Source organism: Bos indicus, chromosome 20 (assembly GCF_029378745.1).
Source record: "Bos indicus isolate NIAB-ARS_2022 breed Sahiwal x Tharparkar chromosome 20, NIAB-ARS_B.indTharparkar_mat_pri_1.0, whole genome shotgun sequence".
NCBI lineage: Eukaryota > Metazoa > Chordata > Mammalia > Artiodactyla > Bovidae > Bos > Bos indicus.
Window position 1 is genome coordinate 62,756,212 of NC_091779.1, and position 17,644 is coordinate 62,773,855.

The following is a 17,644-nucleotide window of genomic DNA, read 5'->3' on the forward strand; positions in this document are numbered from 1 at the left end:
TTGTAAATCAACTCATCCAGACGACTAGGTCCAGACTGGGTCTGTGCCTGCACTGAAACCAAACTTGAAATCGGTGCATTCTGACGCTGCACACAATAGGTAGTAAATTACAATCGAGCCACTTCAGAGGCCATTTCATGATGAGATACATACTAGGTTGTATGTTCACCAGGAAGAATGATGTTAGCGCTCCCTGCTAAGTTTCCTAACGAAACCACCAATGCATTAACATGGAGCAAACACAACAACCCAACAGTTAAGACAGGCCAGGTCCAGGTTCCCAGGAGAAACTGACAGCTCCAAACCCTCTCCCCTGGTGGCACAAGAGTGCACTTCATCATCACATCTTCTAAGCAGCATGCTTTTAGAAAAGCAAACACAAGCCAGCAGGGGGCAGAAAAGCACAGGGAGAGGGGACCCCAGAGAAGTCGGCCAGGGTCTGACCCCACTCCACTGACTGCTGGCCAGAAGACGCTGGCCAGTGAGGCCATTTGTAAGATGTGAACAGTAAGAAGCCTTTCTCCATCACAGGGTGGTAACAGGTGAAGCGCTTGGAACACAGCCTGGCCTCTGCCAAGGGCTATGCCACTGTGAGCCAGTACTGTTTAGTTGCCAAGTCACGTCGATTTGCTTCTTGACTCCATGGACCGTGGCCCGCCAGGCTCCTCTATCCATGGGGATTCTCCAGGCGAGAATGGAGTGGGTTGCCATTTCCTCCTCCAGGGGATCTCCCAGACCCAGGGATCAAACCCCCAGTGAGTAGAACTAATTCAATACCAACCTACACACATGGCAACCGCAAGGTGTTTCCTTCCACTCGACCCTTTGTTTCTGTTTCACTCTAACCTTCACTTGTTTCGTTCCCTGGCGAAAACCCCAACTGGCTTCTGAATGACCTTCTAAGCACCTGAGGGGGCGCCAGTCTGTGCCCACCCGGGCCTTCTCTGCATGACGCTGGCCAGGGCTCTGGGTGGAGCCAGGCCAGGATAACGCCAGGGGGCGGTGTGAAGATCACACCATTAATGCTGGTCTACTCAGCACTGTGGGAACACCCCAGTCAGTATAACCGAACAGCACAGAACACAGCCCACAGTCGTGTGCTGGATACTCATCTCTGAAGGGTCTCCACAAAGATTCACCCACTTAGACAGATGCAGCACTTAAATAAATTTAATAGGACCAAGCCCATATTCCTCAATGTTAAAGTAAATCTTGAGAACAAACCCAAACGTTTAAAACTGTTAAAAACAGGTCCTACATTAAAAAAAAAAATTTCAACTCAAACCCCTTCAATTAAGGCATTTGATGAATGTTATAGTGAATGTTTAACTTAAATAGCAGAATATAAAGGCTGTTTAGAGTTCCCTTTAATATAACAAATACAAAACCTTGTAAGATCATACCTCTACACTTTCATGTCTCTGAACAAGTGAAACTATGGTTACCAAACAGCTACTGTTGTCACAGCATCTACTACAGTGTCTGATACGGGACGTAACAATAAATAGCTGTAGATGCAGCACAAGACACCCATTTATTTAGTCACAGTAGTGGATCTTACTCCTCATTTTACTCTATAAATTCTCTCTTTACTCTTCAGATTCTCCAGGCTTACGGATGTCGTCAATCTTCAAAATCATTCTAACCATTTGTGTTGCAAGAGAGATCTGTTGCTTTTTGCCGATCAAAGTTTCTATGACGTGTTGATGTTTCATATCTGAAAAACACAAATTCATTCTTCTAAAACAGCATACTCCTATCATTAATGGAAAGTGAAAGTCACTCAGTCGTGTCCGACTCTTTGGGACCCCACGGACTGTAACTCGCCAGGCTCCTCTGTCCCTGGTGATTCTCCAGGCAAGAATAATGGAGTAGGCAGCCATACCCTCCCTCCAGGGAATGTTCCCAACCCAGGGATTGAACCCAGGTTTTCTGTTTGAGCCACCAGGGAAGCCCGTTATTATTAATACCTTGTTCCCATTTATGAATCAGAGTAAAACTTAAAAGACATACAACTTTGAAAGCCACTAGTCTCGGTTATGTTTTCAGAAGAATACAATTTCATTACTTCCCAGGACGTTCTGGAATGTGGGCCTGGTTACTGGAGCACTGTGGAGGACAGGGCGCCCTCTTCAATGACAGGGTGAGTTTCTCAGTGACTTGCTAAAGAGGGAATCATTCAGTGACTTCTCACCCCACAAAGTTCCCTATGCTGTCAGTTAGTAAGCCCGAAGTAAGTGAGATTAGACGGTGCCTGATATGTAAAGTTCCTTCAGCAAAAACCCAGACATTCAAATTAAAGCAATGTAAATTGTCTGACAAAAAATTGCTGCTGTTACTAAATCCTTAGGTTGTTAACCTAAAATCCAGAACACACCTGTAGTTCTGAGTAAAAAAATAAGCCATCAGATTCTGTGGTCAGGATTGAGACTGAACCCCAGAGATGGCCCAACTAGTATGATCTGGGGATTCACCAGACCCCCATCTCACATGCTAGGGCTGCGCCCTTCTCAGCGATGAGTGACAGACGTGCTACAGAAGCACAGCACACACTCCGTTTGTAAAACACCCTGTGATTTACGGGACGCGCCCACAGATCAGCGGTAAACTGAAAGTCAATTTCAGAGCTGTTTTATATGACATTCAGAACCCACACTGACAGACATTTATGTAAAAGAAATGAGATGGGAATGATTTTCTACACTGGAAATCACCTTTGGAATAAATACTGCACTGCAGTTTTTTGTTGTAGCTTGCTAAGACCAGCATCCTAACAATTCCCCAGGTAATTATATCAAACACTAAAATTCAGGACCTGGGTACCCGAAGCGTGTTCAAAAATTTAAAAAGCCAGGACCAGTTCACGGTACACGCTATGCGGCAAGTAACTCCCCAGCTTAGGTCAGACCGCACCCAGCGCCTCACCATTGGTCCCCTTGTGCAGACAGTCGATCCCAAGGGCGGGGTTCACCTCCTTCACTTGTCTGGCCCGGACCTCGGTCATGGTCTGGATGGGGTTCATGCCGCTGTTCTCGGCCAGCGCCATGGGGATGACCTCCAGTGCGTCGGCGAAGGCGCGCATGGCATACTGCTCCAGGGTCGGGCACTGCGAGGGCACAGGGTTACGTCAGCGTACTTGACAGCACCCCCAGCAGCTCTTTGGGGACATTACAGAATGACACCCTTGGACAAGCTAACTCAGGACGAGTCCTCAGAACAGGCTGTCACATGAGTGCCGCTACAGGGCGAGAATGCAGAAGGTACACGTCGGAAGTCAAGAAAGCCAGTCTTCCCGCCGCACCTTTAGTTACAACGTCTAAGCAATTCTCAATTCCAGGTAACACTAAGCGTGCAGAGATCTGTGCCAAGGCTGCAGTGTGAAAAAGGCTGACACACGCTGGCCTGTGGTAACCCACATCCACATCCTCAGGCACAAGGATCAGCTCAGAGCAAAGGCCCGGAGTCCAGCCCCCGCCACACACCATGTGGTCAGTCACACACTGAGGTCAGAGGCCTCACCTTGTCGGCCTCCTGGCTGACCGCCAGGGCGCAGGAGATCTCTGCGGCGCCCCCGCCATACACCACGCGGTTGTCCCGGATGAGGTTGCGGATGACACAGAGAGCGTCGTGAAGGGAACGCTTGGCTTCCTCGATGATCTGGGAAAGCAACGCTGCCCAAGTTAATGGTTCTATCTTCATTCTACTTTTCCTCCCTATAACGTACTTAGGGAAAAAACTCCCACAATACCGGGCAGCCTAGGACTCACTCCAGGACATATGACCAAGTGGTGAATGGGGTCAAACAAAAACAACAAAGCAACAGTCTTACAATGAGTCTTACTCATCGTGATGCGCCAGAAGCCCATCCCTGGGGAGTGGAGAGCACACCCATGCTCTCTCAGGTCCCGGTTTCTACCTGAGACTGAGGAAAGGCAAGTGTGTCCTGTGGGCCCAACAGTGGAACGTGGTCTTCAGGGTTCTACACTGTGACGCGACCTTGGTTTTTATTTGGGGGGGGTGGGGGCGGGGTGGGCCGGTAGGGGAGAGGCCCGCACTGCATGGCTCGAGGGATCTTAGTTCCCTGACCAGAGATCGAGTCCAAGCCCTAGCAGTGCAAGAGCAGAGTCCTAACACTGGACTGCTAGGGAATTCCTGAGGTGTCCCTGCTTCTCCGAGAAAGATGACCCTGTCCTTCTTCAAGTGTCCCAGCTAAATACATTATGTGAAAAGCCCAATCACATTCCAGAATCAGAAAAAATGCAGGACAAGTAAGTGAGTCCTTACCATCTTATTTCCTCCTCTGATGAAAATGGTGACGGCTCTGGAGTTCTTACACTGCTCGATGACCAGCATCTTGTCTTTGGTGGTCCCAAACGAGATCTCTTTCACAAGACCCGCAAAGCCCAGCTTCTCAGCTGTGAGCTCGGAGAACCGAGGGACAATGCGGCCACCTGTGGCGATGGCGATCAACTGACGGGAGGAATGGAAAGACCAGCGTGGTGAGCAGGGAACTCTCAACACCAGACCACAGATGAGCCAAACGTAACCCACGACCGCCATGCTCCCTAGAACCAATGTCCGGTGCAGCCTAAGAATCAAGGTCCAGCCCAACGCCTTGCTTAGGGAACAAGGTTCTGAAGAGCGGGCGACCTGCCACTATGACCCTGAACACACTCTCAGCTCTCCCCCTTCCCCTCCCGCGCCCATGAGGACCAACTAGGCTGTGTCTGTGGGGCCACAGACCATGTCTGGGCAGCTCTGAATGTTTATGAGGCTGACACTGAAGCGCACAACCAGCCTGCCACTTCAGAAGGCCAACCAGACAGCAGTGAGAAAGGAAAGCACCTGAAAATGCCATGGAACACCACAAACACATGCACAAACAGCAAGAAAGATTCTAGCATTTTCCCCCCTTGCGACTCAGCCTCTGGTCTGCGGAGCCTCAGCACAGTGTGGGAACCACAGCAGGGCGAGGTCACAAGGGCTTCGAGCAGAGGCGCTCCGTGAGCTCAAGCCCTGCGCGCAGTCTCCTTGCAGGTGGCCTCCTACCTCAATTTCAGGTCCTCCGACCCAGCGAACCGCCGGCAGGTCATTCTGGAGAAGTAAATGATTCGCTTCATCGTCAAAGCCCCACTGGCAAATAGCTAGGTTAGCACCAGTTTCTTTAATCTGGGAAAGAAATGCCACAATCACGTTAACAAAAGTATTTTTTGTGTTCTTCTATTGGAAAAAAGGTTGAAACCAAGGCGAGAAACATAGTTGGGTGTGTAGGTGGGAGCATCAAAGTACAGAAAAGAGAAAGAAATACACAAGTGGCTATGTTCTGTCAGCTCTAGTTAGTTTAAATCTCACTAGGAGCTGTCTTAAGGCGCACCTGCCGGATCATCTCTTCAAACTTCTCCTTTTCGTATTTCTGAAGGGCTTTAAAATCTTCCACAGATGTCACATCCAGCTTATGCTTCGTCTTTGGTTTCGGTGGCTCAAATGGACACGTGAGGATTGCAATCTTAGCATCTTCCACTTGCTGCAGGAAGAGACAGAAACGTATGAACTACGTGGAGGGCTCAAGAGGGAAAAGCCCGATGCCATGGAGGCACGGCTCACCTTGGGCATCTGCGGGTGACTGAAGTCCTTGTCCACGATCACGCCCTTGATCAGCTTGGTGTCCTCCAGCCGCCCGCCCACCTTGCCTTCTACCTTGATGAGCTCGAAGTCAACGTCCCTGCGCTGCATGTCGGCCACAGTGAGGACGGCGTTCACAGCGATCTCGGCCATTTGCCGGTGACAGCTGTTAACCCTGAGGGGGGACACAACACTGACCTTTCATGTCTACTCAACAGTGACTGCAGCCAGAAAGAACACGTGCTGCAAAACTCAGATGACACGACAGTGTGACCCACAGGTATGTTACAGAACTAACCATGTTCAGGGTCCCCAGGGAAGAATGTAACCACTACCTGTACTTTCAACAGTCTGGGAAGGGTCGCTTTACCCAGGTCCAGGGACCCCAAAGGGAATCATAAACTGGGATGGGAAAGAAATTGTTAATAACTGAAATGTACTATTTTCTTCCATTATGAATGTACATGAAGAGACCACTAACGTATGCCAAGAACCAAAAATTTACCAAGACCACTACTCTGTAATACCACTAACACTTTCAAGCCAAAACAGAACAGCAAAGAGATGAACCCACCGAGGAGAAGCCAATCTTATCTATGGGAAGTGCACCACTTAACATTTGAAGAGACTGCTTGATAATTTCACATCTGATTCTGAAAAAATCACAAGGCAACTGTAGCCCTCCAAATACAGTGCCTGGAATCCTAAGTTACCTGGAAAACATAGCCAAGAAACCACAAATCTTGTGTGTCCTAAGTAACTGACCAACAATGTTTCACCTTTATTGAGTGTATCAGGCCCTTGTTGGTCCATTTGAACGTCTATAGAAAAGATCTACGCATACCTGAATTTTCTAAAGACTTGCAAATAAAGCTGAGTCAACCTAGAAAGCAGTAACACAGAATGTGTGCATTTCAAGAAAGGGTAACGCCTTCTTTCCAGGAGAACCAGAGTGCTGTACTTGCAATAAAGGCCACCCCGGGCAGTCACCCCTGCCGAGGAGTGGTCTCGGCTCAGACCTGCGACAAGGGGACAGCTGGCACCATGGAGGACAGAAGGAAGCAGGCGTCTCTGCTGCACTTGCCCTGTCCTCTTAGTTGAGCCCATGTCATCCTTTAGGGCACAAATTTAAATACTTCCCGAATTGATGTGGATTAAGACAAACCTAAAATGGAATGGATGGGTGAATTTAACTCAGATGACCATTATATCTATTACTGTGGCAGGAATCCCTCAGAAGAAATGGAGTAGCCATCATGGTCAACAAAAGAGTCCAAAATGCAGTACCTGGATACAATCTCAAAAATGACAGAATGATCTTTGTTCGTTTCCAAGGCAAACCATTCAGTATCACAGTAATCCAAGTCTATGCCCCAATCAGTAACGGTGAAGAAGCTGAAGTTGAATGGTTCTATGAAGACCTACAAGACCTTTTAGAACTAACACCCAAAAAAGATGTCCTTTTCATTATAGGGGACTGGAATGCAAAAGTAGGAAGTCAAGAAACACCTGGAGTAACAGGCAAATTTGGCCTTGGAATATGCAATGAAGCAGGGCAAAGACTAAGAGTTTTGACAAGAAAATGCACGGGTCATAGCAAACACCCTCTTCCAACAACACAAGAGAAGACTCTACACATGGACATCACCAGATGGTCAACACCGAAATCAGATTGATTATATTCTTTGCGGGCAAAGATGGAGAAGCTCTATACAGTCAACAAAAACAAGACCAGGAGCTGAACTGTGGCTCAGACCATGAACTCCTTATTACCAAATTCAGACTTAAATTGAAGAAAGTAGGGAAAACCACTAGACCATTCAGGTATGACCTAAATCAAATCCCTTATGATTATACAATGGAAGTGAGAAATAGATTTAAGGGCCTAGATCTGATAGAGTGCCTGATGAACTATGGAATGAGGTTCGTGACATTGTACAGGAGACAGGGATCAAGACCATCCCCATGGAAAAGAAATGCAAAAAAGCAAAATGGCTGTCTGGGGAGGCCTTACAAATAGCTGTGAAAAGAAGAGAAGCAAAAAGCAAAGGAGAAAAGGAAAGATATAAACATCTGAATGCAGAGTTCCAAAGAATAGCCAGAGATAAGAAAGCCTTCCTCAGTGATCAATGCAAAGAAATAGAGGAAAACAACAGAATGGGAAAGACTAGAGATCTCTTCAAGAAAATTAGAGATACCAAGGGAACATTTCATGCAAAGACGGGCTCGATAAAGGACAGAAATGGTATGGACCTAACAGAAGCAGAAGATATTAAGAAGAGGTGGAAAGAATACACAGAAGAACTGTACAAAAAAGAGCTTCATGACCCAGATAATCACGATGGTGTGGTCACTGACCTAGAGCCAGACATCCTGGAATGTGAAGTCAAGTGGGCCTTAGAAAGCATCACTACGAACAAAGCTAGTGGAGGTGATGGAATTCCAGTTGAGCTATTCCAAATCCTGAAAGTTGATGCTGTGAAAGTGCTGCACTCAATATGCCAGCACATTTGGAAAACTCAGCATTGGCCACAGGACTGGAGAAGGTCAGTTTTCATTCCAATCCTAAAGAAAGGCAATGCCAAAGAATGCTCAAACTACCGCACAATTGCACTCATCTCACATGCTAGTAAAGTAATGCTCAAAATTCTCCAAGCCAGGTTTTAGCAATATGTGAACCGTGAACTTCCAGATGTTGAAGCTGGTTTTAGAAAAGGCAGAGGAACCAGAGATCAAATTGCCAACATCTGCTGGATCATGGAAAAAGCAAGAGAGTTCCAGAAAAACATCTATTTCTGCTTTATTGACTATGCCAAAGCCTTTGACTGTGTGGATCACAATAAACTGTGGAAAATTCTTCAAGAGATGGGAATACCAGACCACCTGACCTGCCTCTTGACAAATTTCTATGCAGGTCAAGAAGCAACAGTTAGAACTGGACATGGAACAACAGACTGGTTCCAAATAGGAAAAGGAGTATGTCAAGGCTGTAGATTGTCACCCTGCTTATTTAACTTATATGCAGAGTACATCATGAGAAACACTGGGCTGGAAGAAACACAAGCTGGAATCAAGATGGCCGGGAGAAATATCAATAACCTCAGATATGCAGATGACACCACCCTTATGGCAGAAAGTGAAGAGGAACTCAAAAGCCTCTTGATGAAAGTGAAAGTGGAGAGTGAAAAAGTTGGCTTAAAGCTCAACATTCAAAAAACTAAGATTATGGCATGTGGTCCCATCACTTCATGGGAAATAGATGGGGAAACAGTGGAAACAGTGTCAGACTTTCTTTTGGGGGGCTCCAAAATCACTGCAGATGGTGACTGCAGCCATGAAATTAAAAGACGCTTACTCCTTGGAAGGAAAGTTATGACCAACCTAGATAGCATATTCAAAAGCAGAGACATTACTTTGCCAACAAAGGTTCGTCTAGTCAAGGCTATGGTTTTTCCTGTGGTCATGTATGGATGTGAGAGTTGGACTGTGAAGAAGGCTGAGTGCCAAAGAATTGATGCTTTTGAACTGTGGTGTTGGAGAAGACTCTTGAGAGTCCCTTGGAGTGCAAGGAGATCCAACCAGTCCATTCTGAAGATCAAATGATGCTAAAGCTGAAACTCCAGTACTTTGGCCACGTCATGTGAAGAGTTGACTCATTGGAAAAGACTCTGATGCTAGGAGGGATTGGGGGCAAGAGGAGTAGGGGACGACAGAGGATGAGATGGCTGGATGGCATCACTGACTCGATGGACCTGAGTCTGGGTGAACTCCGGGAATTGGTGATGGACAGGGAGGCCTGCATGCTTCGAGATTCATGGGGTCACGAAGAGTCGGACACAACTGAGCGACTGAACTGAACTCAACTGAAGACAAACCGTGCAATAAGGTACCTTACATTAGGTTTTTATACTACATTTTAACAAGAGCCCCTAAGTCTCCACTGTTGTTCAAGGTGAGTGTGTCCCATGGCTGAGTCTCCAGGGGACAAGAGCTGTCTTGTGTCCCCAAGACTCAGCTCTAGGCCTGGCAAGTAATGAGCACTATGTAAATGTTAGCAACAGCCAGTTTAAGACAATTTCAAGCCTGCCCCGTCATACTCAACTAAAATTCTGGATTATTTGTTCCTTGTTGAATGAATAAGGAGAAGAACCTCTCCATTAAAATGCTTCCTAGTAAAGAAATGGTGAAAACTGTTAGAAAAAATGGGTACTTCCCACTCGTAAGACCTACCACCCTAGCCTATCCTGAGAAATAAAGAACTGTATAGCTTACAAAAACTATCAAGGGGACTTAACCAAACCTGGAAATCCAGCCTCTAACAAAACTACAAAATGCCTATGTTTATATCTGCAGTAAAGAGAAAGTAAACCCGAGTAACAAAACCAGAAGGGAGCTCATTAAATTGGTATGAAGCCACCGTGGTAATTCTGCTGCCTTTAAGACCCAGCACACAAGCACTGCCTCCCGCACGGACGCGCCCCGCGGCCCCGCACTGCACACGCACACTTTGGAGCCCAGCGTGGTCTTCGCCGTCTGGATCAGGGGCTCAGTGTTCTTCATGTCGACAAGGACACTGTCGCTGATCTTGTCCAGGTGCTCGATAGCGATGCGGGCGGCCTGCTCGTAGCCGTCGGCGATCCTGATGGGGTGAATGCCGCGGTCCAGCAGCTGCTCAGCCTCTTCCAACAGGGCGCCAGCCAGCACTGTGGACGAGACAGCACACCCAGCTCAGGGACCCGCTGGAACTCAAACACATGAGGTGCTGCGCTGGGAACACCAAGGCTCCAGATTTAAGCTGAAAGGGTCTCAGAGGTGGAGGCCATCCCTAAAAATGGGAGCCCCGTGTTTTGGTTCTAACAGGTACCCCTCACAGATAGGTGCTCAACTCTCAGTGACGTACAGGACGCAAAGAACGTAACACAAACATTTTTATAAGGGAAAAAAACTTCCTGTTTCCTAGGCCAAGGATTTCTATTCAGTGAAATTTATGCTGGCATTATACAGTATTAAATAGAATTTGTTTACTATCCCTCCCACAACCTGTTGCCTTCCCCTCTCATTTTAACATCACAAAAATAAGTTTGAATGCTGCTGCACTCCAAGTACATTCAGAACAGTGTTTGGTTCCCAATGAATGTATAAGATATTTGCTGAATAAATTAATTCAAATTTCAAATGCAGAAAAAATAACACTGAAGATATTCATCTCATCAATCCTCCCAAACTTAAAAAAATTTCAAACATTGAAAACAAATTTCAAGAGTAATATAATAAATACTAGTTTACTTATTAATATTTTGTCGCATTTGTTTTCTTTACGTACGCTTGCTTTTTCTGTTCAACGGTTTGAAAATTAGTTGCAAAAATCAGACATGTCACTCCTGAATATTTTAACATTCAGCTCCTAAGGACAGGCACAGTTTCCTCCATCGCTGTAACAAAACTGTCACACTCAGGAAATCTTGACATTGGTAAGATACTAATACACGACCCACAAATGACCCCACATGTCCCAAACATCCTTCAGAGCTGGGAAAAAGAAATCTGGCACCCACCCAGGTTTCACATATTAGAGCTGCTGTCGCTTCTCTTGAGCTCCCTGAATCTACTTGAGCTGCCTAACTCGACTCCCCACCCACTTCCTGTTCTTTTATATTGACCCTTTTGAAGCGCCTGGGCCATTTGTCTTGTATCATGTCCTTCCACATGGATTTGTCACACTGTTTCCCCATGATGAGATTCAGAATAAACATTCAGCAAGTGTGTTAGGCTTGTAACATTCTTTGCGAGCCCACAGACTGTAGCCCATCAGGCTCCTCTGCCCATGGAATTCTCCAGGCACGAATACTGGATTGTGTAGCCATTCTCTTTCTCAGGGGATCTTCCCGATCCAAGGATCAAATCCGGGTCTTCTGAACTGCAGGTGGATTCTTTAATGTCTGAGCAACCAAGAAAGCCCTTAATACTAAATAACTCCTCTCAAATGAGAAAGCACATTTTGCCTTTTCTTACCAACCACTCCTGTGGTTCCATCTCCGATCTCATCATCCTGTGATTTGGACAGTTCAACCATCAGCTTGGCGATCTGGTGGTCAACGTCCATCATGCTTAAGATGGTGGCGCCGTCATTGGTCACGGTCACGTCACCATCTTTATCCACCATCATCTTATCAAGCCCTAAGAGACAAACGTGTTTAAAAGGAGGGTAAAAAAAAAAAAAAGAACCTACAGTAAATCTATAAAACAGTTACCCTGACTTCTTGACCCAGTACCTATCTACGAGCTTATTACAAATAATTCAACATACATGAAGGAATATCTCCATGAATACCTTTTTAGATTGGCTAATTTAAAGCAAAACATTGGGACAATTTAATGATGTCTAAAACCAGAGAAGTTGCAAAAAAAATAATAATAATTATGGAGCATCACTAAATGTAATATCACAAAATATAATGTTGCAAAAGACAATAGCTATGATTTGGAAAATGCTAATGAAATTATGTTAAGTGGAAAAAACACCCGACCTAAATTTGGATGTAGCATGATGACTTTAACTGTGCTGAAGGTCTGGGACACACCCTAAACATCTGACCATATTAGGGGGAGGATGCCCTCCTCTGTCTCCTAACTTTCTGTAAACAGGTTGAATTGACTATTTTATGTTATACAACTTTCCTGAAAAACACAGAATGTTAAGTCTCTTACCATTTGGTCCAAGTGATGTTTTCATTGTATTTGCTACAGCCTTTGCTGCCATTATATGAGACTAAATGAAAAAGAAAAAACCCATATTCAAGTTAGACATAATTTTAAGTTAACAACATATAACTAATGGCTGTAAAACTCACTTATGACACAGCTTCTATTCTCTAGAAAAGGCAGCAGACAGGTCCACATCTACCTGTGAAAACTGCACAACTCCTAGTGTTAGAAGACAATTCTTGTGTAAAACAACAGAACCAAGTGCTCTGTGTTCTCTCTATAACCCTCAACACATCTAATGAGGCAGGTTCTCCGGGCCCATTTTATAGCCAAGAGCAGGGACAGTCTGACCTGAGAGGCCGTGCAGGACCGTACGAAGCTAACTCCACGTGAGGAGTCCAGCCGTCAACACACAACACCCTTAACTGTCACACCATGGTTTACTGCACACTCCTCTCCCCAAAGGTCCAGTCAGTACACAACCCACAACCAAGAATCGCCCACCAAGGGGGTCAATCCTGAAAATAATAGAAGCCCAAATGCATCCTTTTCCCTTTCCGTACATAATTACGCTCATATTCCCTCCAAATACTTCGTTTCCTGTCTTCCTATTCCTGCCGTCAACGACCTAACTGATCCACTACACCATAGAGATTTCCAAGGTCTCTCATTCACCAATCCTTCACATTCATCCTCCATCCAGCCAAGCCATCCATTTTTCTGAATGTGTTGTTTTCCTCAGTCCCCTGCCCTTAAATGAGTCACCAGTACTCCGACTCTCAGGTCTGTAAGCTCCAGGTTTTCTTCAAAGTCTGAGACCTCGCTCTGTGCCAGTGAGGGCGGCCAAGGCCTGCTCCCCAACATGCCCTCTGACCCCTGAAGCATTGATGCACTGAAGACCTCCGCTCATTAAATCCTGACCAGTTTACAAAGCAGTTCAAATGCAATGTTCTGTGCAGCCTTCCCTTGTCACCCCGTCTCACAGGTTAACGAGACACAAAGTTCACTAGGTTTGTAAAAATACTGGTTATTCTTAAAATACACCTTTGACTGATAGGTCTACATGATGAAATATGTAAACAATAATGACCACAAACAGGGGGTTCTTAACCAGGGGCCAATGTGCCCCCAGGTGACATGTGGCAATGCCTGGAGACATCCCTGGTTATCACAATCAGGGAGGGGACTGCAGAGGGTGGAGGCCAGGTGCTGCTATGCATCCTGTACAGGACAGACCCCACAACAAAGCAGGATCAGCCCCCAAGGCCGCGGAGCAGGCTTTAGACCACTGGCTGCAGAGTCAGGCAAGGCGGGTATGAACCCTGGTCCTGTTCTTTACTAGCTCTGGGGCCACATTTCTCTCTAAGACCTGTCTCAAGAGACCGAGGATCACAAAGATGTGGCAGAGGCAAAACCACCTGTGGCTTCTGTTATACTGGCATTTTGGGTGCATGTATTGGGTGTTAGTTTCTCTGCTGGTTGCTTCCCATGAAAAACAGAACTGAACACGTAACCCAAGTGGCTTGAGTACCTACCACTGGTCAAAGGCTGGGTGACCACTTAAGTTACCCCATTTAATTCTTGTCCTCCGCTTGACAGGGATGTATTGCCCCCACTGGGAAAGGAGGTGTAACTCGCTCTAAGTCAAACAGCCCAGGACAGACCTGTAGCACTTAATTTAAGTAAAACCTCAAGACACTAAGGGACACCTCAGACCTGATGACACGGTCATACACACCAACTTCATGGATTCCACCCCAAATGCCACCTCCTCAGGTACAGTTCTACTTAAATTGTTATTCTGTCCAAACGCCCTTCAACGGGCTCCCTCCCATCCCTGAGGATAACATGGTCATGTCAAGGCACTCAAGAACTTCCACCTGTGTGAACCCCTGCAACTTAGACTATGTTGCTAAAACCAGACTCTGCCTCCTCCTCCAAGGTACCACGCGTTCTCCTGCTTTTGCTGTTCCTCTCCCTAGCAGCTAGCTCTCTCCCGTTCACCACAGTGCTCCATCCCGGGACAGCCAATCCTCTACCCAAAGTATTAAGGACCCTCTCTGACTTTTTACCAGCACGCACGCCCTCCCAAAGCTGGTGATTCAGGTCACACACTGCCTTGTACTACGGTTACTGGTGACCACTTTTCACTCTTACAGTTGTATTTTCTTCCTTAAAAGTGTACGTTTTTCACTTTTACGAGACCACACCCAGAACACGCCATGTATAAAGGAACTCAAAAATGAAATTATGCTGTCAATGGCTAAACCTTTAGGACGCCACGACGAAAATGACTCTCATTTCCTTTGAGGTCGTTGCAGGGACACCGACAGCGTCCTAACCGGCCAGGTGACCTGAGAACACCCCCCTGCATCCTACTGACGAAAACACTGTTTGGAATGCCTGCAGGTTGGAGAAACCAGTGGGGACGCGCCTTCACCGCCTGAGAATTCAAGCCTCCCCACCCAACTCTGAAGAGCGCCCGCGGGACACCTGAACCCCCAAATGAGACTAAAGGCTTATACGTCGATTTTTCCCGGGCGCGGGGCGAGGGACTGGAGACCAGAGGGGGCTCCCTCAAGCTCCCCCCGGAGCACATGGCAGAACCCCTCAGACATTGCGCAGGCGCAGAACCACCGGCTTCGGCCGCCTCCCCTCATCCCACCGCCAGTGCGTCCCGGGCCCGTTACCTTGAGGGCCTCAAGTCCCATAAGACGAGACTTGCGGTCCTGATCCTTGATGATGAGGAAAGGACGGCCATATTCATCGAAGGCGAGGGTCCCCACGGAAGCCATGATGCGGCAGCAAGAGTTACACTCCCTCAACCAGCGGAGACCACGCCGGAACCCAGAGCCCGCCTTCCTCTCGCGGGAGGGCGCAAGAGCTCGCGCAGGCGCAGTGCAGGCCGCCCGAGACCTATTTCTCACTTGAGACTAGTTTAACGCCAGACAGTACCTTCTGGAAGCAACGGCCTTCGGAAACTTCTATCATCCAGGAAGCTGTGGGGGGGGGTGGAAGTTTGAAGACACGGACGGGAACTTTAAAATCCAAAAGCCAGGAATAGATGTAAATTATACATTCATTAAAGCTTTAATATTGACTGTTTCTTGATAGTGTTCCCCAACGAGGAGCTCATTTACTTAGAACATTATTTTCTCCCTCGTTCCTCTCCCGGCTCTGGGAAGGTGGTAGAGTCCACTTCCGGTTTTCTAACTGCCGGAAATCTCGCGATGGATGGAGGAGGAGGTGAGGCCCGCCGGGGGCGGCGGGCTCTTTTGGGGCGCGGGCGCGGCGTCGGTCCCGGCGTGGGACTCGCGGTTAGTCCCCAAAGCAGCCCGTCCGAGTTGGACGCGGCGGGGCGGGGATCCGCGGGGCCAGTTTCCGGGCTCGCGGCCTGGCGTTCGGTGCTCAGTGCTCGCGCCTGCGGTGCGTGCTTGTGTTTGGCCCTGGTTTCTGACCGCCCGGAGCTGTTCTCTAGCGCCTTACGGCGAATAACTCAGTTTGGCACGATATTCCGAGATGTGGGCCCTGGAGTCCCGCTGTCCCGGTTGGGGAATCACAGCTCCGCTTCTTTTTCTAGCTGCGTCTTTGGGGAAGTGACCTGTCTGCAGCAATGGCAGTAATAACACTGCTGCTGCTAAGTCACTTCAGTCGTGTCATCCGACTCTGTGCGACTCCATAGACAGTAGCTCACCAGGCTCCCCCGTCCCTGGGATTCTCCAGGCAAGAACACTGGAGTGGGCTGCCATCTCCTCCAGTGCATGAAAGTGAAAAGTGAAAGTGAAGTCGCTTAGTCGTGCGACCCCATGGACTGCAGCTTTCCAGGCTCCTCCGTCCATGGGATTTTCCAGGCAAGAGTACTGGAGTGGACTGGAGTGGGGTGCCATTGCCTTCTCGGAGTAATAGCGTCTCTCTTTACGGGTTCAGGGAGAACCGTGCCTGACCTTTGGCAAGCTGTGTTTAATTTTGCACTGATACTTCGGTAACTAGCCCAGAGTTACGCAGCTCCTAAGAAGAAAATGGACCTGGCCTTGCACTGAATTTCCACCCCCTGAAGCCCGGAGTTGTGCTGCTTCTGAAAGTTTTTTTCTGGCAACCCTAGCGAAGTCCCAGGTCCTCTGAATCCCTCCAGCTGCTTTTTTCTAACGAGCGCTGATTACGACCTAATCATTTGTAGGCTTAAATTGATTTGTTGTGGGTTTCCAGCCTCAGCTGGTAAAGAATTCGCCTGCAATGCGGGAGGCCTGGGTTCGATCCCTGGGTTGGGAGGATCTCCTGGGGAGAAGGCAAAGGCTACTTACTCCAGTATTCTGGCCTGGAGAATTCCATGGACTCTATAGACCATGGGGTCGCAGAGAGTCAGACATATGTGTGTCCCCTCCCTCTTGAACTTCACACCCCGCCCCATCCCATCCCACCCTTGTAGGTTGTCTCGAGTTGAGCTCCCAGTATTATACAGCAGGAAAGTCTGCTTTCTTTAGAGACAAAGATTTGTGTTTGCTTAGGGCTAGAGGGGGCGGGGAGGATGAGGGTAATGGCTGAAGCGTAAGGGTTCATCCTATGGAAGTAATGAAGAAATTCTAAATTTGACTGGTGATGGATTTAAGGAATTGGCTCTTGTGACTGTGGAGGCCCATGCTTACTGAGTGCTCAGTCGCTCAGTCATCTCCAACTCTTTGTGACCCCATGGACTGTAGCCCACCAGGCTCCTCTGTTCATGGGATGCTCCAGGCAAGAGTACTGGAGTGGGTTGCCATTTCCTTCTTCAGGGGATCTTCCCAATCCAGGAATCGAACCCGGGTCTCCTGCACTGCAGGCAGATTCTTTACCAACTGAGCTACTAGGAAAGCCCCAGCAACTCATCTCGTGCTACACAACTCTTAAGTTCTGAGACTCCAGAGCTATGTGAGATCTTTCTGATCACTGTCCTCTACAGTTGAAACACCTGCAGAAGGACTTTTTCATACGAGGCAAGGCAGATGTGCCTGCCTTTAAAAAAAGAAAGCAAATCTTCCGTTGGCATGTTAAGTTCCTCCGCGCAATGCTGAAAAGTATGAATGAGAATGTACTTAAAACTCCTGCTTTCTATCAAACACCATCATTTTTCTGAACTTTCACCTCCATCACTGGCAGCACGAGTAGACTTCTGTTACTGTTTCTGAGTTGGTCTTCTGCCATGACACCAGTTGTAAAACTCACTTTAGGAGACCTCAGCCTTCAATAACAAAGCCACGCTGAGCGGGAGGTGCTGAGGTGGGTCAGCCGTGGGCTTCCGGTGTGTCCTGTGTCAACGTTTGGGCCTCACTTCAGTTGTGAC

The 17,644-nt window shown here is 47.6% G+C and overlaps 2 protein-coding genes across 8 annotated transcripts in view; one reads left to right on the plus strand and one right to left on the minus strand.

Moving 5' to 3' along the window:
* Positions 1-1,349: 1,349 nt before the first annotated feature.
* Positions 1,350-15,249, minus strand: CCT5 (chaperonin containing TCP1 subunit 5). Its single transcript, XM_019982893.2, has 11 exons — positions 15,018-15,249; positions 12,331-12,391; positions 11,635-11,799; positions 10,127-10,325; positions 5,605-5,797; positions 5,375-5,524; positions 5,050-5,169; positions 4,285-4,470; positions 3,520-3,657; positions 2,926-3,106; positions 1,350-1,717 (listed from the first exon to the last, which is right to left on the minus strand). Exons 1-11 carry the CDS (start codon positions 15,120-15,122, stop codon positions 1,590-1,592), a joined length of 1,626 nt encoding a protein of 541 aa, XP_019838452.1. The 5' UTR covers positions 15,123-15,249; the 3' UTR covers positions 1,350-1,589.
* Positions 15,250-15,520: 271 nt separating this feature from the next.
* Positions 15,521-17,644, plus strand: part of ATPSCKMT (ATP synthase c subunit lysine N-methyltransferase) — a 90,834-nt gene continuing 88,710 nt past the window's right edge. For all 7 annotated transcript variants that reach the window (XM_070774857.1, XM_070774856.1, XM_070774858.1 and 4 more), the window contains exon 1: positions 15,521-15,573. In XM_070774857.1, coding sequence (XP_070630958.1) covers positions 15,558-15,573 — 16 coding nt within the window. In that variant the 5' untranslated portion in view covers positions 15,521-15,557. The remainder of the gene's footprint in view (positions 15,574-17,644) is intronic.